At 37.9% G+C, this 24,654-nt stretch overlaps 1 protein-coding gene across 1 annotated transcript in view; it reads right to left on the bottom strand.

Moving 5' to 3' along the window:
* The window catches only part of LOC146621730 (phospholipid-transporting ATPase ID-like), a 45,865-nt gene that overhangs the window by 14,089 nt on the left and 7,122 nt on the right, over positions 1–24,654 (bottom strand). The window contains exons 2-6 of the mRNA XM_085367520.1: positions 12,975–13,065; positions 11,452–11,510; positions 7,883–7,996; positions 6,375–6,473; positions 1,513–1,574 (exon numbers count right to left, since the gene is read on the bottom strand). Of these exons, the coding sequence (XP_085223646.1) occupies positions 1,513–1,574; positions 6,375–6,473; positions 7,883–7,996; positions 11,452–11,510; positions 12,975–13,017 (377 nt within the window). The 5' untranslated portion in view covers positions 13,018–13,065. The remainder of the gene's footprint in view (positions 1–1,512; positions 1,575–6,374; positions 6,474–7,882; positions 7,997–11,451; positions 11,511–12,974; positions 13,066–24,654) is intronic.

Here is a 24,654-nt window from a genome sequence, read left to right as displayed (position 1 = left end):
TTAGTCATTTTCCTTTTGCTGGATGTTCCTGCCAGTGTCCTGTATTATCTCTCTGTGTATTTATCTGCCAATAATAGCCAGAGTTTCTAATAGTTGGCTGGAACTGGATGCTTTGCCAAGTTTCCCATTACATGCTTCTGCTCATATTGGTGTTTCAGATTCCCACAGCTGACATATTTTTAGGATGATCTCTTTCTAGTTTGTAAGTTTTCTTAATATTTGCAGTAATCTTTAACATGTCAAAACAACGTAAAGGAATAATTTTCACATCAGTTTTTCAAAGATTGTAAATAATTTTCATGTATTTTTTTGTTATCATTATATAAACAGTACAATATTTTTGTTATCAGGGTTTTCTGTGTTTTCTGTATTACTGTAGGTCTTTACCTTACAATAAAAAGCACCTTGAGGCTACTGTTGCTGGGATTTATGTATTGAAAAGGTTTCTTGGATACTAATGGCACTATTGAATTTTTTAAACCATTATTACTATTTATTGTATTAATAAAATGATTATTACAACCCTGTAATCAGTTCTTTTTAATAGTATTCAGCATTTTCCTTTTTCTGATAGGATATACTTCATTTTTCCTCAAAGTTGCAAAAAACTGAAGTACAGGAGCAAATATTAAACACAACTTATAAGAAAATGGAGCTTAGGAAATTACAATAAAATATGACAAGAAAAAAATCACTCAGTAATTTACTGATAATTTCTAATTAAACAGAAAAAAAGTACACAAAATATAGGAGAGTAAATCTAAATGGAAAAACAGAACAGAATGTAAAACACAATAAATACAGGTACTGTGGTATGAGTTTGTTTCTGAATCTCAGTAGCACAGCTGCTTCCCCAGTGACTAAACACAGAATAATGAACGGGACATATGCTTTAGTGAAATAAACTATTTACTCCAGTCCTAAAAATGAAGTGATCTTTATTTTGCGTATTTAACAGAAGGCGGCCTTGTGTCAGCAGGAAGTAAACTTTTTCCTGCAGCTGCTTGTGGACTAAACAGTGAGCAAGGCAGCCAGGAGGAAATGAAGACATAAGTTAAAATATTTTTATCCACCACACCTTTCCTAAGTAAAAATACAAATGGGGGCTTTATCTCTTATTTGATTATAACATCATCACATCATGGTATACAGGCCTTGTGATAACATCCCATATGGCAATTTTGAGACCTTAAAACAATTAGAACCTCACTTGATGTATAATGTTTAATTGTTCTGATAATAGCCAAGCGCAGTGGATATTTTTGAACCTGTATTTTCCTTTTTGCGCTCCAATATAGCCACAGGAAGCAGCTGCAGGATGGTGGGCAGCACTTGTTTTGTTGTTGCTCTTACGTCTACTATTTCAAATATGTGAGCTATGCTCTATTTGGGATCTCACAGGCACATAAGTGACATTCCACCTTCAGAGCTGAAACATCAAATACTTTGAATCCGTGCATGAGGATATGATTCATAGCACCCACCCACCCACACAAACACACACAAACTTACTTTCTATCAATAAGGACTTGGACTTTTCGGTTGTTAACTCGATTGTCGCTCCTGTGGCGATTCTGGGAAACAGAACAAAATGACAGGACTGAGTCAGAAAAGGTCACAGGAAACTCAAACTGAGTTCACTGATTTGTTGTTGTTTTTTTTGTGACCAAATTTCTCTTTAAAGGTATCAGTCACCAACTAACAGAGTATGCGAGAAGAGATGATAATGCAGTGACTGTACAAAATGAAGAGGGTTTTAGCTGAGTTAAACCTCAGACTCTTAGGCAAACGTCTACTTCCCTCCATGATGACACTTCTTTGTCTCGTCTCATAGACTTACTATTTATTTCTGTATGTGAGACAGAGAGTCTGCTACTGAGCTAAAACTGAAGGGTGGCTTCCCTTCTGAAATTATATTCAGATTACAAAAGGGTTAAATGTGGTTTATTGATTGGAAACATTTACTGTTACTACTTGTTTCAAATATGAATAAGGCCCAGCTCAGATATGGCAAACTCAGTGAAGCTTTGCACAGAGCAGAAACTCATCTGTACGGCAACACATTAAAGAGATGCTGATCAGGCTGTTGAAGAGAAAATGAAGGTTACAGCCACAATAAAATAAAGTTAATGTTGAACTTGTTCTTTCTGTGTTACAACCTGAAGAGGTTCTGTCTGGATTTTATGTTCTGCTTTCTGGGAAGTCAAAGTCTTATTTTTTTTCACCTTTTACATTCCACCTTGTTATCACCCGACCTTTTTATTCTAATTCTTTGTGAAGAGATCACATCAAGATAGTGGTTATCCAAAACTGTTAACTTCTGTTGTCAATTCTCTGGCAATTGCTGATGGCTGTTGATCAGTTGAATTTATGACAGTATTTTTTAAACAGAAAAAAAAACCTGCAATTAATTGTTTTAATGTAAGTAATTTCTAAAACCAACAATTAGTTTTCTAGCAACAACTCATATGTGAATTCTCTCATCTCCAATTATCTCATTTTTTTGAACAATTTCTTGTGTTATATTGAGTTCCTGTACTTTCTGCCGTTGTCTGATATTTTGTCCTAATGTTTTGATTATCTTGCTTCCTATCTTTAGCTTTTTTTATCTGCATTTGTAAGTGTTTGCCCTACCTTTAATTAGTTTGTCTTGTGTTTAGTTACTTTTATTGTTCATTTACATGCCTTTGTCCCTTTGATTTGTCTGTATATCAGTTTTCCCTCCTCTGCTTGGATTATTTGAACACGTCTCCCTCAAGAGTCATTCTGTTGGGTCTTTTCCTTTTGTGAAAAATTTAATGGCAATTTAAGTGATTTAATAGAATAGCCTTTATTGTCATTGTACACAGTACAACGAAATTGGAGTGCCACTTCCTTGGTGCAAGATTCAATAATAAATATAAATGTAAAATATAAAAAGTACAATAAAACAATCGCAAGTACTCAAACAATAGTAAGTATGATATATACTCTCACCAGTATAAAGCAGGAAGATCGAGCAATAATTACTCACTATTGGGATGTAGCATTACTTTAAATTCATTATTACAAAGTTTGAAATCTCTGCAGCTGACTTGAAACTAACTTGTAAAACTCTCCTTTTACAACTGCATTCCAAACACCAGCCATAGTTTGCTTTTGCAAGGTCATCTACCTCACCACACTTGGTCACACCTGGAATGCTGAGATCAAATTAACCCTGAACCAAGTGACCCTGTGAAAGTAGCAGACGTTTACCAGTCAGGATCTCTGCTGCTTAACAAAAAGACTTCTGTTTCTCTTCCTTGAGCCAGTCTTAATGGTTTGGCATTAAGTCCTTTTCCACTCACATGCAAACACCGGCACACATGCACATTTGTCTGGTTGACCTTAACTGCTGAAATCATTGTTTTACAAGTGCTTTTTTTTCTGGTTTGCTTCTCACAAATTGATAAAAGAATAAGGAAACATTCTGACAATTAAATAAAAAGCCGTATCCCTTTTGAACTTGCAGCTTTCGGTCATTTGTGTTAAGCACATTGGGTTTTGTTTAATGAAATGTGCTGTCATTGTTTACCTGACTGGTAAACTGTCATTGCCATTTGTAGAGTAGACGTAGAGAGAGGGGAAGTTATTTCTTAATCAGTTTTAACTCCCAGATGACGGAATTGGCTGAAATTTTCGCAAAAATGTCTGAAGAAATATTCAATTGAGCAACAGTTTGGACATGCGTCCAATCTCTTGATTAAAAGACTGGCTTGAGTGCAGACAGCTGAAGGAAGCTGAAATAATGAAAATGAGTTGGCTATGAGAATGTGGCAGCACGCCTCTTAACTGGCACTAGAAGGCATGAGCAGATCACTCCTGTCCTCGCTAACCTTCCCGTCAAATATCACTTGATTTCAAAATCCTTCTGCTTACTTTTAAAACTCTAATTAACCTGGCCCCTAGCTACTTAACTGATCTCCTTGATCCGTACAACCCAAAGAGAGCACTAAGATCCTCCAGCCAACTGCTCCTAATGCAACCAAGGTCTCATTTAAAAACCAGAGGTGACCGTGCATTTGCCATCCCTGCCCCTAGACTCTGGAATAATCTCCCAGTCGAAATCCGTACTCCGTCCCATTTAAAAACACACTTGTTTAACTACGTTTTTGAAACAAATTAGTTTGACTTTCATTTGGCCTGCACTACGCCATGTCAATGCAATTTAAAGTATAATTGTACTATTTGTTCTTTGTTCTGCCCGCGCTGCGGTTTCATTGTGAAGCACTTTGATGAACACTAGTCTTTTAAATGTGCTATGTATATAAACTTTGACTTGACTTTGACTTGAATAAACAGTAAAATGATTACACTGAACAGTAAGCCATTAAAACAAAGTGAAATAGAGAAACAAACAAAGGCATTAGTAAGCAGAGATAGGAAAATTCATGATAATCCAGAGAAATGAGTAACGATACAGCAGTTAGTGAGCGGTGAGAATTAGCAAGTTGGAATAGGTTGAGTTTTCAAGCGTGCTTTAAAGGATTGAATGGAGTCAGAGGCACGAAGGGTAGCAGGCAGAGGTTTGGTGCTACAGAGGCAAAGGCACGCCTAGTCTGGGCTGGGCCAGAAGTAATTTAGCAGATGATCGTAAATAACAGCTGGCAGCATAGAGCCTGAGGAGGTCGGTGAGATAGTCAGGCGCAAGGTTGTTTAGGCATTTGAAAGTAAGCTGCAGAACTTTAAAATCAATACAAAATTTAATAGGCAGCCAATGTAAATCAGAGACCACTGGAGTAATGGAGGCAAACTTTCCAGTTCCGGTTAGGAGACGAGCCGCAGCATTCTGAACAAGCTGCAATCGTTGGAGGTGAGCGAGTTGGAGTCCAGAGTAGAGTTACAATAATCATATCTACTCTTCTCTCAGCTTCATTGGCAGCTCCCTCTCCTCACTTCTTTATGTTGCTGCCTTTATTCAACATGTTGTTGAATGTATGTCTTTTAGGCAACAGAAGTGCCTGGATAGAGTGGAGGCCACAAAATAATGTTAAATTTACCAAATATTACTTGCTCTAGTCTCACATCAGTACTATCTAATATCACACAGACTATGCACTAGAGAGATGGTAGATTATAGTGTGAAAAAGGTAATTTTATGGTAGGACAGACAGCCACTACAGCAGTTTTAAAGGACAAGTTTAAAAAAAAATCGAGTGAAACACAGATAAATAAGTCGTAGACAATATGTGTATAATGACAATATGTCAGGTGTCCTCTTTTTGTTAATGATTGATGCAAAGTCTGAAGTGAAGCGAGGTGGGATTCTCATTATTCAGTTTCTGAAGGAGATTCTAGTTAAAGTTTGACATGGGGGGCAACGCATAATGAGTGACTAACAGTTAACATCAGATCCAAAATCCTATTATTAAAAAGACAGTTGCATAAAAGTTGTTACCTGAAGAGGCATTGAGCTTGAGATGGGCTGTTTGATGTTTATATAAATTGACTGAATAGAGAATCCCAATAGTGATGGTTGTATGGTCTTCTTTTGGGTGTTGGGGTGCGTGGGGGATGTGTTTGCATCTTCTGACATGCCTGTTTTGCATTTGGAAGCTTAAAAGTTAGAGTGCCAAATCTCATCACAGATACGGTAACTTTGCAGATTGCAGTCGACTGAATTCTGTTTTCTTACCCCTCTTAATTCAAGCTACTTGGCTGCTGTAGAACAAACAACTCTGGCAATATGCCGAGTGTCCAGGTCTATTTACTCCAGAGGAGGCTGTAAAGATTTGTGAATGGAGTCCAATATGAGTGGATGAGTCAGTGAAGCTCACTCCTGTCTTATGACAGTGACAGTGAGGTGAGTTGCTGAGGATTTCGTAAGCTTTATTTTCGGTAAGTGTTGCGCTCAGCCTCTGCTAGCTGCTGTTAGACGGCTTTAGTGAAACTCTCTTTGAAATGGATCTAACCTTGTTGGACTCAGAGGGAAAGTGTGATTTTTAGGACGCTTCAGTCTAGCATTTGCTGCCAAAAGTTAGCTTATAACCAGCTGTTGTCTTTGTTTAGCCACTCGCTGTTAGCTGTCTGGAGAAGGGAGGGTCGCATGTCTAATCTACTGACAATAAGTAACTGTGACAGTTAGAAATGAATTAATTCTAAGTTTATGAGAAGGATAATAACAACTGATAACATATCTGTACTTGAGGTTTAGCAGGGTGCAGAATTTAAAATGTAAACTGAGAAATCTGTATTGCAAACTTAGAAGATGTGGATACAAACGTAACCTTTTTATTAGTTTCTAATTTTTCTAATAGTACAATAAAGGACATGAATTATTTTGGTTGTAGATGTTGGTTTTTTCATTGCTATCTAGCCTTAAAAAAGCAGAAGACATTTTCAAATGTGCTCACAATATCATCAGTTGCATCCTTGGCAGCGGTGACCGTCAGCACGAGGATCAGGGGGACGACAGTGGTGAACCAGGACAGCGAGGAAATCTGAGGAATCACCTGAAGAACACAAAACGCAGAGAAGAAAAACTTTATTTAAACTCAGGTTGGAATAAAGTAAAGAGCCATGGGCGTATGTTTACTTACATAATGAAAAGAAAGGTGTGTATAAAAAGGATTGTGTGCATTATGCCCATTTTAAACTTGAAAAGAGGATCTTACTTTGTCAACACAACTTTTTATTAAACAATATTATTGCTATTTTTTTCTGTTTAATTATACATGTGTGTTGTGTTTGCCGAGTAGTGTTTGAGTTGCCAAAATCTGCTTCCCATTGAAATTTTGTTTCAATAGGAAATCTAAATAAAGCTATTTTCTGTTTTGTGTACTTTGGTGGATTAGATGCACTTATTAAGAAAAAAACAGATGTTGGTTATTAATCAATTTAAACTGCAGTGTCTAAGTTCCTTTGTTATGGTACAGTGGTCACTTTAAACTCTGTCGTGCAACGTGACTGTTTAGCACATAATGAGGCAATTTCTTGTTTTTGGATTACTGCACACCCTTAAATATGGTAAATGGTAAATGGCCTGCATTTGTATAGCGCTTTTCTAGTCCCTAAGGACCCCAAAGCGCTTCACACTACATTCAGTCATTCACCCATTCACACACACATTCACACACTGGCGATGGCAAGCTACATTGTAGCCACAGCTGCCCTGGGGTGCACTGACAGAGGCGAGGCTGCCGGACACTGGCGCCACCGGGCCCTCTGACCACCACCAGTAGGCAAACACGGGGTTAGTATCTTGCCCAAGGATATTTGGCATGCAGGCAGGAGGAAGCCTGGGATCAAACCACCGACCTTCTGATTAGTGGCTGACCTGCTCTGCCACCTGAGCTACAGCCACCCCGGATAAACATCACTGCAGTGCGAACCGTGGACAAACTTTAAGATTCCTTTGATGTTTTAGGAAGTGATTCTGACAGTAAAAGCAAAACTGAACATATATCAAGTTACTGATTAAACATAAAGAAGTTGTTTCAGAGGTTAATTTTTTTGGTTTCTTGGACAAACTGGGAGAAGAGTTGGAGTCTAAGAACAAAATCCTTTTTCGGGAATAAGTCATTACATCACGTCTTTGTGTTATCTGTGGTTCTGTTGATTCGTGCGGCTGAGGATTGTTTCCTGTTTCTTTGCGTAATTATTCTGTTCCCCTTTGTTTGCATCACGCTGTCTCTGGGAGTTTGGTGTTATTCCCTCTTTCAGTTTTATTTTGGACGTCAGATCCTTATGTGGGTTTCTGCATTTTTAATTCCTTCTGTCTTTCTTTTCCTTCTTTAGTGAACAATTTAATTCATGTATCCTTCATTGTTTTCTTTGAGAAGTTAAAGATTAAAGTGTCATACACACTCCGTAATTAGTGTGTCAGGCAACTAACAGTGAGACAGGTTTGCTTAAAACTCACCTGGAGCACCAGGAGGAACAGGAAGTAAGCGTTAGCAATCCTCTGGAACTGCTCAAACAAGTTGAGAGGTAGGAAGGTGAAGAAGTTGTACTTGGAGGTTTTGATGGCATTTGTCTGTAAAAGACAGAAAGAAAAGGAGATGTGACAAAAATTTAAGAATAAAACTGACAGCAGAGTTACTTTTGAGAAATTCTGGAGTTTGTTGAATGAAAGTATTTGTGTCATTTTTTAAGGAAGCGCAAAGTGTTATTAAAGTTATTAATAGACCTAGGAAACAAAATTAGCTGTCCCTACTGTGAATTTGATGGTGAGCCTTCTGTTTAAATGAGGGTTGTAGTTGGAGAATGATGGGTGGAGGTGTTGGGTAACTCTGGACGAATGGTTAAACAGCCAGAGCGTTTTGTGAATCAGGTCAGTTTAGGTGGACTGATCTTGTAATTGCATCTTGGGCTTCCCCGTACTTGCTATGACATTTCTGCTGCATGGGCGCATGAGACTGAAAGTCTTCTGATGTGGGGGTCTACACAAAGTGCAAATGCAAGTGGTCAGTGTGGGATTTCCACAGAGTGATCTGTGTAGCCCGAGTGCTTGAAATGGCACAGAGGTACACAAAGAGATGAGCTTGACGGACAAATTAAATGAGATATGGCATGGTTTAAGCGTTTTCTGTGAGGAGTTACATCTTGGAAACTACTGGACAAATAAAGCCTTATATCCGAAGCATCCGGTCACTGTGTGAAGCTCTTACTCTGTGGACTGCACTTATATAAATCTATAAAACCTTAATGGCTTGCTTTATGGAAATTGGGCTCTAAGTATAAATGGTGATAAGACAGTCAAATGGTAGGTAATCACATTTAAGGCTTTTAAGAAATATTTGCCTGTGCTTTTGGTCATTTGGAAACTGAATGGCTAAAATTATGTTTGGGTCCAAAGGCAGGTAGCATAAAGGAGAGTGAGAGTACAGCTTGAATATTCCTGAAAAGATTCTCAGTAACACCAACTAATTTAATAATCAGAGCACTCTGTAATCAGCCTGAGAAAGTAATAAAGTTAGAAAGCACTTGTTCTGAGTGAGACCTCATATCCCTGATGCAGTTCTGTGTCTACTCTTCTCAATAAGACATTTTCCTATGTTTTATTCAACAAACTAAAAAAATGAGCCAAGCCTCTCTGCCTTATTTCAACAAACTTCAGTGACACATCGTACCACGGTCGCGACACCAACAGAGAATGTTTGTCATGGATTATCCTGTTACTCTGGATCTTTACTGAAAAAGCAGCAAGTCCAGCAGCATCTGCAAACCAATGTGAAACATTATATTGACTTTAAGCACAGTCAGACTTTGTAATTATTGATTAAATTAGTGACTGAAGATGAGATTAACTCATTACCAAAGGGTAAGACTTTGAGCAAACAGCCACAAGCGTTTCTATAAAGGTAAAACATATATGAGCATTCACTAATTTGGGTTGTCTTACTATTCAGTTCAGTTAAGGTTTATTTACATCAGGGGTCTCAAACGTTCGGCCCACGTCACCTACTTGCGGCCGTATATTGACGTGAAGAACTATAAAGCAATTTGGCCTTTGAAGTTACATTTTTGTTAGAGAGGATGTGTTTGTTGCTGAGTGCAGCGTTAAAATAAGTTCTTTAAAAAGCAAAAAATGATATATTAGGAAGGCAATATGAGCAGAGAGCAGAAACATGTTGAGGGATTGGTACTACTTGAACACTAAAGTGGCCTCATGTGAGATGACAGTGCCAGCAGAGGCCCCACAGCTTGAGTTTGAGACCCCTGATTTACATGGTGCCAAATCACAACAACAGTCACCTCAAGGTGGTTTATACTGTAAGGTAAAGTCCCTACAGTATTTAGAAGGAAACCTTAACAATCCAACGACCCCCTGTGAGCAAGGACTTTGTGACGGCGGGATAAAAAAAAATCTCCCTTTTAACAGGAAGAAACCTCCAGCAGAACCAGGCTCAGGGAGGGGCGGGGCCATCTGCTGCTACTGGTTGGAGGGTGATGGGAAAGAGAAAAGAAAGAAAAGAACTTTCAGAAACAGGACAAAACACAGACTAAGGGAAAGAATGTAATTACATGTTTGCAGTGGTATATACAAAAACATGGTGAATGGTTCACTGCTTAATGGTTTCCTACCATGTTTTTGTCTATGTGATTACAAGTCATCTGTGATTAAGTAGCAGCATACACACAGTAATTTACTTATCAGTAAAAGTGACGTGACTGAGGCTGAAAGCAGAGGTTCTACAGAAAAATAGATAAATAAATAAAATAGAAAAATGCTTTGCCTCACAAACGCTCGAGCTTCTATCACTGGTAAAAACAGATTCCTTAGCTGCTCAATGGTTATAAACTTTAGTGTATTAAACGATTCATTTTGCAACCTGTTTGTGGCATTAACCACTCTCAGCGTTGCTCAATTTATATTTTTTTGTAGATATTTTTAGGTCGTTGTAGGACAATGTCTCACTGATAATTACACTACATTTCCTAGGAGCATCTCTCAGATTAAGTAAAATTAACCCATTTAAAAATGTTGAGGTTAATCTGTTTGAACCAAAATACATACACAGGATTAAATATCCTCAGAGAAGTCTTTGTCTACGGTTTAATCAGATCAGAATCTGTAATGAAACTCCTCCTTAAGTATCACAGGGTTTTTCTAATGGATGTTATGTGACTTTTCTGACGTCCCTACAGATATCTGAAAGAGTGAGAGGCATTTTGTCTGCACCAGGTGGATGTTATCAAGAAGCCCCACCGCCTCGCTGGACTGCAGCTCACATGTCACGCTATCTCTGCATTTCTTCCCTAAGAACAACCACCCACACGCTTGAAAGTTTGTTTTGACTGTAAAATGTACAATTACCCAAACAGAGGAAATGACTGTTTATGTCTGTTTTCATTTATTTGCTAATGGCTGTGTCCTCTTTAAGCCGAATGTTAGCATACAGCTAACACACAGCTTAGCGTTAATAACATCTATTTGAAACACCTTTTGAAAATTTTATTATTTACAAATTTTTTATTCTTTTTTTTTTCAAGTAACAGCATCCTCCATAAAGAGGATTCTAAATTCTAAAAGAACACACTTTATATGATGTCTGCTTTGGATACATTTTAATGATTATGTTCACAAGACTAAAAGAACTTCTTGTTCGCGTTTTGGTTTTTAAAGCGTAACATTTATTGATACACTGGTTTGGCCTTGACAGCAGCAACTCAGAGCAGAAAATGAAGGCATTTACTCAACAACAACCTCAGCTCTTTGGTTTTGGCTGACAGCCCGTATCTTGATAAAATCCAGACACATCAACACAGCCCCAAGGAGGTTTTTTTCCTGTTGTTAATATCGAGACTGACAGAAATTGTGTTTAACAGTGTTTTGTCTAAAAGATACGTGGGCGACAACATCTGTTGTTGATCTCCATCTCTATTTTAGTCATGTTTGTAGTGGACAATAGAATTTCACTTTGATGAACTGTGAGTGGAAAACTCACCAATAACACACACGCAGTGTATACTCTATTCAGCACTTACCGCATATTTAAAGGAGAGATTGTACTCGCGGTCGTTTGCTCTGATTTTCCTTTCCAGCTCTGCAAAAGAAAAGACAAAAATGAAAAAACAAAAAGCACGACCATAATTGATTTGTATCTAAATATTTTTTTTTAACTGCGAGTAGATTTTTATCTTTTTCTGGCATGAAAAAATAAAAAACTGTGTAGAAACTATAAATGCTATAAATTTGTGAAACGCAAATAGCAGTGATTTTTTTCCCCCACTAGTATTTTGACTTGTCAACAATGCAATAGGGCCTTGTTTAATGATACACTGCTTTAGTGCCAAATTTAGAAATTCTTTCAAATCCAGTAATACAGTATAACTTGTTATAGAAAAACTAACTTTTATGCCCTCTTTTTTACCCCTGTTCCGTTTGTTATGATGAACGCCTGTAAAATTGGAGGCAGGTGCTTTGGAGTCTGACCTGAACCCCACTGGAACCTATTTTATGCTGAATTGGTGCTTTTGGTGGTGCAACACCAGTTCTGTCCTCATGCCATAATGGAACCAGTCCATATTTCAACAGGTTTGCAGCATTTTATAGCATCTCCTAATCTTTGCTAATTTAGGAGGGGAAAAAATAGCAAACTGAATCTATGAGCTGCCTCCACCCAGTCTTCTGTTTGCTTGTCAATAACCCAGCTTCCTTTCAGTCTGCCCCGAAGCCAAGCTAATTGAATAAACAGTCTCGGGACCTGTTTATCTGCCTCAATGACTCAATTAGGGTTCACCAGAACGATCTGCTGTAAAGCAAGTTCGACATAGCTGGGCTATTTTTGAGTTTGCTGGCTCGAGTATGCAATAGTAGTTATCAATTTCTTAGTAAATCCAGGCTTTCTGCTAGTGGGCACACTAATGTGCAATATTAATGTCTATATTCCACATTTGTCCACACAGTCTACCACTTTGTGTCTTCCTTTTATATTTTATTTTTCCTTGCTGTAAGAGCTGTAACACCGAAATTTCTCATTCCTGGGATAATAAAGGTTTATTCTATTGTATTCTACTCTATGCCAAAGAAATTTTTTGTACTGAAAACATGTATAGAAATTTATTAGTGAAAATGCATTTTAAAGTGAAACCTTCAACCTAACTCCAGTATCATTTGTGAGACTGAAATCTCTGGCTTTTGGCTTAACGTACCTCACTAACCCGTTACTCTTGCTTCCCTGACACTAACAAAAACAATCCCAGGTCATCAGCTGAAGTTCTGGAGCTTTCACTTACTGCCAAGTTTTTCGCTGTTGATGAAATAAAGTTGCTGTCGAAATGTTGTCAAGCACTGTATATAAAACAACAATAATGTTTAGAACTCTAAATATTAGAATTATTTAAACGCCATTATAAAAACACTAAATCTGCTGGGGAAGTTCTTCCAAAGCTTTAGGCTGAGACTGTTTTTCATTTTATTTTTTCAGTAATGTCAGTAGTGAAAATACAGACGGTAAATATTATGGCGATCTGCTGATATTAATAAACTAAACCTGCTCAAACCTTACCCCTCTCTTTCTTCCTGACACAGTCCAGCCCAAAGAATGACATCTTCTTTTCCTCTTCTTCCTCCTCCTGCTATCTGCCCATCATACCGATCTGTTAAGATCAAGAGAAATCGTCATAATGTGGCTTAACAAAAGATACAAATGAGTCACTAATTATCTCCCTTACAGGGAAGTAAATTCACTCTCGAATATATTACTGCCTTTCTCCTGGAAACTAAGAGTTGAAACATCAGTGCTGTTAAAGTAGGAATTGCTGCCAGCCGTCATTAGAGCATTTTCCCGTAATGTGCTCTATGAGGTAATCGTTCCTCAAAATGCCCTTTAAAAGGCATTTTGTTTCTTACCGGAAACAATTTTCAGGCCAGGGAGAAAAGGTTTAGACATTTAAATGGAAGGTGTGTTAGGAAATGGTTACGATATAGGGGGAAAAAACTGAAAAAACACAGCTCTTAGGCTATCTAATGAAGGAAAAGACGTCTTTTTTGTGCCAAAACCCCTTGCTCTAGGTCTACATCAGGCCTCTTCATACGTTTCCCATGCTGGACAGCTTGACTCAGGGGGACACTCCCCTCTTACGCCACAAATCCACTTCTTCTTTTCTCATTCAGGGCAGGAAGAGGGCAGAGCCAGGAGCAACATCTGGACGTGGTATCTGTCTCCGCCAAGTGAGGAACACCATGTGTAGCTGTTAATGCCAAATGCCGAACCTAACCACATGGATTATGTAAGAGGATACGCAAATCCCTTTAAACCAGTAACTTGTCAAAATGGATTTAGTGCAAAATAAATAGACAAATTTTATATGCAACAAGAATGATATGTCATTACTAAATCATAGAAATTTATGTAGATTTAAAAAGGGTTTGCTTCTATGACAAAAAGGTGTTTGTAATTCTGGTGGGAGCACATGGCACAATTTTAAACTCACTGAAAGAAAATTATTATTAGGATTTAATATTATTTAAGAATTTGATCAACAGCAAATGCGTAAAACTCTAATGTTTCAATAAATTTAACATCCCAAATTGAATTGCAAACTTGTAAGAGAGACCCATGATTACAGAAGTCGAGATTATTACCTCTACCAAAGAGCTGAGGTTAGGGTTGGTCGGTTAGTTAGTTGGGTTAGGGTATGGGTAAAACACTGGAGATTTTTTCAATAAATTTAATATCCCCAAACTAATTGCAAATTTATAAGAGAGAATCATGATTACAGAAGTCAAGATTATTACCTCTGCCAAAGAGGTGGGGTAAGGGTTGATTGGTTGGTTTGAACTAGAGCCTTGGCCCATCTCAGGAATAATTACCTTTTAAAGTCGATCTTGATCTAGATTCTAGGTCAGGAGCTCTAGATCCAGAACTAGATCCAGGAAGGTTTGGAAAACTTTTATTACCTTGGCAAGGTAATGAAAAGTTTTCCATCAAATCCTTAGAAATAAATATTAAATAAAAATAGTAACAAGAGCACAAAATTTAAATGGAATAGTATCACATTTTGCATATATTCATTTTGTTTTCTTCGTTCTTTTGAAACATGCTTAAAAAGTTTATAATGCAGTAAAAATACAGCATTTTGGGGTCAACTTGAAAGAAAAACAGATGTGAAATGCAAAAGTTAGAACTGTGAAATCTGTAATGTGATATTTAGAGTCACTTTTTGCAAGTATCGTGTCCCAAATTTTGCCAATACAAACAAATGCAATAGAACTTTAAGTGTGGTTTTAAAGACAAAAGTTTGACCTTATTTGACTTTAAAGAGGCAGTCATAGGTCCAAAGTAGTGTGATACTTAGAACCCCCATTTATCATTTCCTGACATTCCCCGCTAACATTTTTTCTAAATATTGTTTGATGTGACATTTAAACTCTCAAAATGCTGAAACATTCTTAAAAAGACAGGATTTTAAACAAACAACTTGATGCAAGTTAAAAAATGTTATGTGGAAACATCTCATACAGTTGAAGGAACCATAATGTCAGTTACACAGGAAATTATGCAACTTCATTTCTACACAGCAAAATCTCCAGTGTTAAATTAACACTAGAGAGTGTCTATATGGGTCCACACCTCTGAGTGTTAAATACAACACTGTTGAGTGTTAAATTAACACTTTTGACAGTGTTATATGTTTAAAAGTAACCTAGTCAGTTTTGAAGATTAACAAAGACTAACACTGAGCAGTGCTGATTTTCTAACACTGGAAAATAACTCAAAATGTTAGAAATATTCCAGTGTTATAAAATCAGCACTGCTCAGTGTTAGTCTTTGTTAATCTTCAAAACTGACTAGGTTACTTTTAAACATATAACACTGTCAAAAGTGTTAATTTAACACTCAACAGTGTTGTATTTAACACTCAGAGGTGTGGACCCATATAGACACTCTCTAGTGTTAATTTAACACTGGAGATTTTGCTGTGTATAAGCAGCAGTAGGAATCATAGAGACAGTCATGATGACTGTTATCAGCTATCTCACAGCCTTGCTTATGGCAGAGCTGGTGTTTGTCAAAAGCAAGGCGGCATTTGTCAGAAAGGTTTTGCTTTTTCTCCCTTCTCAATGTGGGACTGCATTGCTGTGAGGATGTTGTGTTTTAATGCACTGAATAAGAAAAAATCTGCTAATGTTAAAAAGCAAATATACAGCTTGTTGTGTAGTGTTGACGTGTGACAGCGACAAGACTGACACACCCACACATACAGTGCACAAAACATTTAGCAGGTTCAAGAAATGTACAAGAACAGAGCATAAATGTGGTTATGAGAGAGAAGCAAGCGTGTGTCACAAAAGTAGTTGTGGTTTTTGAATCCCGCCTCTCAGCTTTGGTTGCCAAGGTGACGTCAGCATTGGAGCTATAAATATCAACCATATGAGTTTGTTGAAGAATGTGAGGAAAGTATGGAAATACATACAGAACACACAAACACAGACACACACACACAAAGACACTAATACAGTCGGGGTTGGGCAATTTAACATAACGAAATACAGTGTTCACATGTTTTTATTTTCTTAGCTAACGTAACATAAAAACCATTTGTAAACTATTTATTCACTGATTGAATAAAAGCTGTAACACCTCTCTTATTATCACAGGATTTTCTGTAGCGTTAACAATCACAAGATTGTGATTGTTGTTGCTAGTAACATTGTCTCAGTGTGACCCCTCTGACCAAAGTTCTTCACAAATGATGGTGTCAGGAAGTGACTGATGTGCAACTATCTTGATTTCAGTTTTGATCAGATAGCCGCCCATCAATGACTTCAGCAGCATGCATGCTGGGAAATATATGAAGAGTAAAAAAAATAAATTAAAAAAACATCCACCGGATACTTATGCAATGCATTGTGAAACATACTTTCATCTCCAAGCATCGCACGCTGACGCTTTGTTTGAGGCATCGCAACAAAAAGCATCAGATGTCCTTCGGCTTTGTTGATTCGTAGCATCGTGAGAAGCAATATTTGATGCTGTGAGCTAATGGTCTGTTTTAAGAAGCCAGGGCCTCAGTTTTCACACAGTTTTGGAGTTTTGTGTTCAGACTTTGTTTTAGGATACTTTTAATTTTGCTTTTGCTCGCTGGTTACAGTTACGTGCCTAAAGCGGCTCGGTGTTAGTGCAAAGCAGTCTGGGTTCATCTACTCCCCTTTATCAAGATTACCCTGCAGATTAATGTTGCACATTTTAATTGCGATGTCCTTTAAAATCTCATGACCCTGAGGAGATTTCGATAAAACAGAATTATTCAAATGAGAGTGGGGTAGAAAGACGAAATTAGACAATGAAACTATTTGAACGATCTTAAATCTGAATGTTTTCACATGAGGCTGTTTTTCCCACTCTACATTTGGATGGTCTCCTAGGCTGGTTAATTTGTCATCCATCTAAGACAAAAACATGGCTGATTTACTACTGGTAAATCCCTTTGCTCTCACTATGAAAATCTGGTCACTGCTGGTCTTCAGCGTCATTCAGCTGTCTCGAGTCTTGAGTCCCAGTGTCTGGCAAACTACCTCCATTAACTTGAACTGTAACTCATGGTAATAGACCTTGTTCTGCTCTGTAGGTCCACCTCAACCCGGTGGATCACTCTAACCAGACCTTGATTCATTTTAGAAAGAGTAGTTGTGCCTCCTTTTACACACACAACCTTGCTACAACCACAAATGATATATCTAATTCTATGGAAAACATTGTGGGGCGGTACTCCAGCACCTAAATCTGAAAGGTCTGTTAATGCATACTTAGAGATATTTGCAAAATAACAAGAAAACAGTGACATCCCACAGTCCGCCTAAACCAAGACATTCTTCTTTCTTTAGGCAGTCTGGGTCGGTTTAATCCAGGCTAAACTTGGTAGTTTATAGCAATGTGGTAATAATGCTCTGTAATGCAGTGGTACAGAGCAAGCTGTGGTTTTCATGGGAGATGTGAGGCACACCAAGGGTAGCAGACATTTATATTTTAGGTGATATTGATTAGTTTCGCTCACTGAATTCTATCTGTTATTCTAGCTTTAGGGATATCTTCAGTTTTGGAAATCATCCATGTAGCTTGTGACATATCTGGTTGTATCTTGTGGAAAACTCCACAAAGAGCAGTGAATCTCGGAATAGCAGCACAGGTGAATGGATCACAGCCTGTACACAAAGAACAAATGAATTATGTCACTTATTTATAAATAATTCGTTAACCCCACGGTGGACTGCTACGTTTGCCCAACTTCCAAATCCCACTTTAAACTCTGCTTATAATCTTTTTTTTTTTTAAGAAGAATTTAATAGGAAATTTTACGGTGGAAATGGTGCGCTGAAGTAAAAACTGGGTTTGACGCATTGCCCAACTAAAGTCAACAGAGCTTACTTGCTTTGTAATCAATGATAGATTACAAAACAACACTATCAGGACTCACTTTCACTGTGATAACAGACTAGTTTTGTTTGATGGAACAAGTGAGGTTTCTAAGGAAACTTGTTATGTCATTATTTACACCAAAAAAAAATACCAGGAAGCCAGAGTTTCTCCACGTGTGCAGCTGTGAGAAACACAAACACTTATAATGTTCTCCCCTTAAATGTTCCAAAAGGTTGATTCTGCTCATCTGGATGTAACGTTTTCAGGGGGAGAAACATTTTGTCACCCATCCAAGTGACTTCTTCAGTCTCAGCTGACTGCAGGTTTCCCCAACCTTAAAAAGTACATTTGCACAATAACTCAAACCAGCCTACTGAAGGAGCAATGTCTGTGAGGTCTGAGAAATGTTTCTCCCACTGAAAACGCTACATCCAGATGAACAACCTTTTGGGATTTACTTACTTGGATGATTGAGCACGCATCAAGACCCCTTAAATGCTGGGAAACAAACCCCTCATTCATTCACTAAGTGACTCAGTTGAATAAAAAAAAAATCTGTCTATTCTGCAGACAAACACAGAAGTCATGTGGGTCGACAGCGAGACGCGTGTCCAGCCTGGTGAAAGAGGAAAAAAAGTTTCATTTTATTCCTCTGCAGCCATCAGGACGACTTAGCAAGATTTCAAATGTCAAATGGCGTGGATTGTTCAAGTTTCTCTGATCCATGCAATTGGTTTTGGCAGACTGTGACTTTGCAAGTTTTACTGCTGCGTTGACACACCACAAAGACCAAACTGATTCCACTGAATAAGTTATGGATGGTCTGAGAGATTTACCAGCTGTTTTAGCTTAGAATGTCGCTAAGATCTGATCAATTACAACGTACAAGTACTGTTAACAAAATATAATTAAAGTTACTTGTACTCTGTAAACTGTTCATTTTTTTAAGGATATTAATGCAAATTTTCTTCATCTAGGCACTGCATGAGTCGCAAGATAAATATAAGGGTTTCTCCTACAACTATACACACCTGTATTGAATTAGTGATAAGTTTAGAGTGAATTTTCTTGTGAATTATTTTTTATATTAACTTTTTCTGATCTTTAAAAGAGATCTGGCACCAATATGATGTTTCATAAACTTTTTTTTGGAGTGACGCATAATGTTTCTGTGTTATTGTGCGGCGATATCAGAAGCATATTCAAGAATTGCAAAGAGCTTCACTGGTATAAAAACAAATTTAAGTGCAGACATTGACAGTATCAGCACAGGAGAATGTGTTTGTATCGTGTTTTAATTTTCAGAGCAGACTTATCAGTATATCCTTATCCTGTGTTAGGTTATATGCAAAGAAACTTGTGCAGCCATCACTGCTGCACAAAAGTCTTTGCATTTAGTTTTGACTATGTCTTGTAAATTCTTAAAGAAAGGCCCAAAGGTTTTATATACACACCTCCTTTTTCCAGAGGAGCACAACATTTTCCTACGTTCACTTCTTATGTAATCACAGTTTCATGGAGATATTATAGTGGTTATAGTTTTGCAGAACATTTTTTAATGTAAGTTTGCAGATTTTCCATGTTTTTATGGATCCTGTGAAGCACCAGGCATCCACTTTTGTTATGTGTATTTTGTTATATGACACATAAACAAAACAAAACATTCTTTTGCGTTTAGTTATGTAATTCAACCTGCAGGCTCATGAAACATGCTGGAGTTGTGTAATCTCTTACTGTAAATATCACATGTTCACTCACTGATAAATCATATCAAGCACGAGAAGAGTCTGATAATTGCTTTTTATACAGTACGGTGCAGATATGGAAGCCAATAGTTTCCTGGTTGCTGAAATTTCAGGTACACGGGGGCATGGATTGCGAAAAGCTTAGCTATGTAGGGAAATTCTTACAAAACTGAATAACACAAATCAAGAACAAATCTTTCAAATCCTTTAAATATTCATCTGTCAACAAAGCCAACCAAAGAGTCGAAAAGTCAAACATCCTTAAAAACTACATTTCACATTGGAGTGGATGAAGACTTCCTCCAGTTATGGTACTTGTGCTGTTTTAATCATTTTGAGACTCACGTTTGGCTTTAAAACCAAAGTGGAAAAGAGATAAGTGAGTCAAGGGGAGACTGAATATAAACATACTGTGGTTTAAATAAAACCACTTTCACAGATGAATGCACTACTGTTTGTTTTAATTATCTTCAACGTGCACACACACAGACACTCAAGAATCAATTACACTTAATCATCATTAACATAACTGCTAGCTGCCCAATTTTAATTTACAATAAAACTTGTGCTAAACTTAATTTTATCCCAACCTTCATCAGATCTTCCCACTAAAATCGTCCAGCATAGATCATACATATATAACGCACAACAGATTTATGCATCTACAACACACAAACACACACATGCACACTTTCTCTGTGCAGTTCTCCTCTTTAAAGTGCAGCAAACACCATCATCATGCAAACAAAGGTGTGTAAGAGTATCCAAGTTGTCAGAGTCACCTGTGGCCGGTCAGAGGTCACACAAATGAAAGGCTGTCTTGTCCAATCGGTGATCTCTGGTTTCTGAGCTGAACAGAGCTCTATTATCAAAACAGACTGCTTGATTGCAGCTGAAAGAAAGACTCTTTTCCTCTGTGTGCATGAATCCAAATTACAGAAAAGCTCCCTTTGTATTTGTCCAGTCTGAAAAAGGATGGTTTTCTACTACTTAAGGCTAACAAAGCAATCAAATGACTAATTACAAAAGCGACTTGTGGATTAACAAAGGTGGTGTCTTAGTTTAAAACTTCAAAACATGTTTTTTAAAGGTTAGAGGAAACCAAAGAATTCCCAAGATAACATACGTCAGGCTTAAAATGCATTTCCGCTTCACTGAAGCGCTGTGGTTATAATATTTATGTCAAATTTATAAAGCTTCGGTAAAAGCTCTCCAACAAGCTATCAACATATTGCAAACATCAAATGTCAGTGCCATCCTGAAATAGACATCAACACTGCACATGCAGATGAGAGCTGTTGCAAAACAGTTTCCATAAAAGAACCAATCAGACGATGACCTGCAGTAACAGATAAGCCAATGCGCACAGCTGCTGTTTTTTCAGAGCCCTAAGCATGTTCCCTCTCTGTGTGTTTTGTCTAATGGCAAACAGAGTTTTGGATAAATGGGCCCTGTTTTCACTGTGGAGAAAAGGTGTGTGTAGAAAAGAAGGAAACATTTACAAAAGTTTCAGCAGTGGAAAACTCTTAATGGCTATTAAATGTTATCACAAGTTTAAGAGCTTCTCAGTCAAAGATTAAAGGAATATAATTGTTTGTCAGGTGTTTTCTGTGTCTCACAGTAACGCACAAGGTAGACTTTGGTAGCAGTACGTCACACAACACAAAGAGCTACAGCGTCTCTAAAACAGAGACATTAAAGATTAAATGAAGAACGTTGGACTATTTTACGCTTTGTTCGACTCATTTACATCCAAACTCTTCTTAGCTTTATATACTAGTGTATCCATGTGGTTGAGACGTTTGCCTAATAAGAAGAGGATCCCAGCATCTGGTGTACAAATCAGACAAAACAAAAGTGTGGAGTTATGCTATGAAGACCCCATGTGTATGAAGAAGATGTTGAAAGTAGCTGTTAGATTTATACACCAATAAGAAAAGAGTGTGCTTTTGGTTCAAATGCATCTCATTGCAAGAGTAACACTGACTGATGAAAAATGATGCGTTGGAAGTGACAGAGCCTTCTCATGAATATTATAATCCAGTGACACTTTGCCACACCAGTAGTTTGACAACACTGCATTATCTGACACACAATGATGTGTGAGATGCCTGAGCCTTCCTACATCAGCTCCTCTGAACAAATCAAACTTAGTTTAGTTAGTTCCCATAGAAAGCATCGTGTAACTCTTCCTCTAATCGCCGCATGGTAGTGGTTTCATTTTAACACAGTAAAAAAAGTGAAACAAAAAACCCAGCAGACTTTTGATGAGACTGGAGTTCAGCTCTTGTTCTTGGTTATGTTTTGCTTTCACTCGCTGTTTTACTCTAGTGACTTCCTACCTGATTATGTTTAGGGATGGGAAAAGCTCACAGATCAAAAGATGAAACAAACAATGCTTAAAGCATACCTACACATCATAGGAGCAGGATGCACAAAAAAACTTTTGGATTGTTTTCTGGGGGAAGACTACTTTGCTTCCTACACTGGACGAATTCAGACTTACCGTAGTAAAGACACAAAATGAGTCTGTTGGTTTCTCATAACTGATGCGATTGTTTTGGGTGTTTGCGGTTATTTTTTTCCCCACCTATGTATTTTTTATCAGTCATCTCTCTGACGTTGTTTTTGATTCTTGTCTTCTTATGTTTTACTGCTTTTTGTCTCTTTGTGGTTATTTAAACCTTTGAAATGACAGCAGAGATAATGGTGAATTATCTTTGCAGTCATTTCCCACCTACTATATTTGTAGAAGGTGTCATCGTGTTCAGTTTGCATATCGTTTTACTCTGAGCTCTGTGACTTTGTGACTTATAATCTCAGAATGATTAACAGAAAAACTGAAATTTGTCTTTGGTGATCCTGGTTTTCAGGGGTCAGCATTCCCAAACCTCCACCCTAGGTTTTCTCCTGTGTCTCTATCAGCAAGTACTTGTGTTATCTGTCTTTTTGCTAATAATAGCTGCCTTACAGTCTGAATGTTTCCGTACACTTCAGCCTTTTGAGGTAAGTAGAGCTGAAACATATAATTGAGTCAAAAATTAGCCAATCACCTAAAACTATTTTGGGGATTAGGAAATTATGTCTGTCTTCTTCTGTTTAGCTTTCATTGTATTCATTCATTTATTCAGTGGGTATATTGGTTGGTAGGTAACTTCAATAGATGGTAATACTCTGGCATTAACTCGGCCTCCATTAACATCATGAGGAATCTCAGAGACATTTTTGACCAGGACATGTCCTTCAGTGTGCATATTAAACAAATATTCATTCCATTTGTGCAATATCACTAAAATTAGAAGCATCCTGCCTCAAAGTGATGCTGAAAAACTAGTTCATGCATTTATTACTATTATCAGGATGTCCTAAAAACTCCTGAAAAGCCTTTAGTTAATTCAAAATACTGCAGTGAGAGTACTGACAGAGACAAGAAAGAGACAGCATATTTCTCCTACACAGACTTATCTTCATTGGTTTCCTGTTAAATTCTGAATCAAATTTAATTTTATTGAATAAGCAGAAGCCATCTTATCTTAAAGACCTCCTAGTACCATATCACCCCAATAGAGCACTTCGCTCTCAGACTGCTGGTTTACTAGTGATTCCTGGAGTATTTAAAAGTAGAATGGGAAGCAGAGCCTCAGGCTCCTCTGTTTTCATTTGGAGACAGACACAGTCGCTACTTTTACGATTAGGCTTAAAACTTTCCTTTTTGGCGACCCTGAATCCTCCCTTAGTTACACTACAATAGGTCTCTTCTTCACTAACCTTTTTATGTGTTTATCCACCACTCTGCATTTAATCATTATTTATTGTTCATCTCTGGCTCTCTTCCAAAGTGTGTCTTCGTACTGTCTTTCTCCCCTCACCCCAACCAATCACAGCAAATGGCCGCCCCTCCCTGAGTCTGATTCTGCCGGCTCAAGAGTTGGGAGGTTGCTTTGTAATCAGAAGGTTGTCGGTTCGAGCCCCGGCTTGGACAGTCTCGGTCGTTGTGTCCTTGGCCAAGACACTTCACCCGTTGCCTACTGGTGGTGGTCAGAGGGCCCGGTGGCGCCAGTGTCCGGCAGCCTTGCCTCTGTCAGTGCGCCCCAGGGTGGCTGTGGCTACAATGTAGCTTGCCATTACTAGTCCTTAGGGACCAGTAAAGCACTATACAAATAAATTTTTCCTTTCCAGCGTCGCCAAAGAGCTTGCTCAAGAGCTTTCTTAATTTTTTTGTATTATTGCCAGGTCTTTTCCTTACTATATAAAGCACCTTGAGGCAACTGTTGTTGTGATTTGGCACTATACAAACAAAATTTTATTGAATTGAAGTAAAGCGCTTTACCAAAACTATACAGTGTTAACTACGCTGTGCAGTCCCATGAAAAACTAAGTACACCCTTACTACTTCTACAGGCATTAAGAGGGGAAGTAGCAGCCAGGTGCTGTTAATAAAATGCACTTGATTAACTGATCATCAGCCAGTGCGCACACTTCTATAACAGCCATGTTGGAGAAAGCCAAACACAGGATATAAACAAAAACCCACACTGCAAAGCACGGTGGTGCAGGGGTGTTAATGTGTACTTGTTCTGTAGCCACAGGACCAGTTATTTGACGCAACTGTGAACTTCTCTGCACACCAAAGTATTCTAAAGTCAAATGTGAGATGTGATTTATATTTTTAGGAATTCGACCTTCTCTCTGTTTTCTTATTCTGTTCTTATGGCTAGAAGGAAAGGCTCCATGGTATTATGTTTTGTCTTTATAAAACCCTCTGTGTTAAGATTTACTCATCTGTACAAGTTGTCATTTGCGTGGAATGTTCTGAGTGCATTCTGTGGCCATGGTTGGTAGATAACTTTGTTATTCTTTGTCAAATACCAGTAGTGCTGCTGTACTCTGTATTGTTATTTGACCCCTTTGCAAAGGTAAATTATAACCTTACAAAGACAAGCCAACTGGTTTCAGCAGATGCCGCCCACCCTGAGCCTGGTTCTGCCGAAGGTTTCTTCCTGTTAAAAGGGACTTTTTCCTTCTCACTGTTACCAAAGTGCTTGGTCATAGGGGGTCATATGATTGTTGGGTTTTTCCTC

This window comes from Diplotaxodon limnothrissa, linkage group LG12 (genome assembly GCF_057381915.1).
Source record: "Diplotaxodon limnothrissa isolate DT_005_m linkage group LG12, D_limnothrissa_male_GT1.1, whole genome shotgun sequence".
NCBI lineage: Eukaryota > Metazoa > Chordata > Actinopteri > Cichliformes > Cichlidae > Diplotaxodon > Diplotaxodon limnothrissa.
This window is presented reverse-complemented; position numbering and strand designations above follow the sequence as displayed.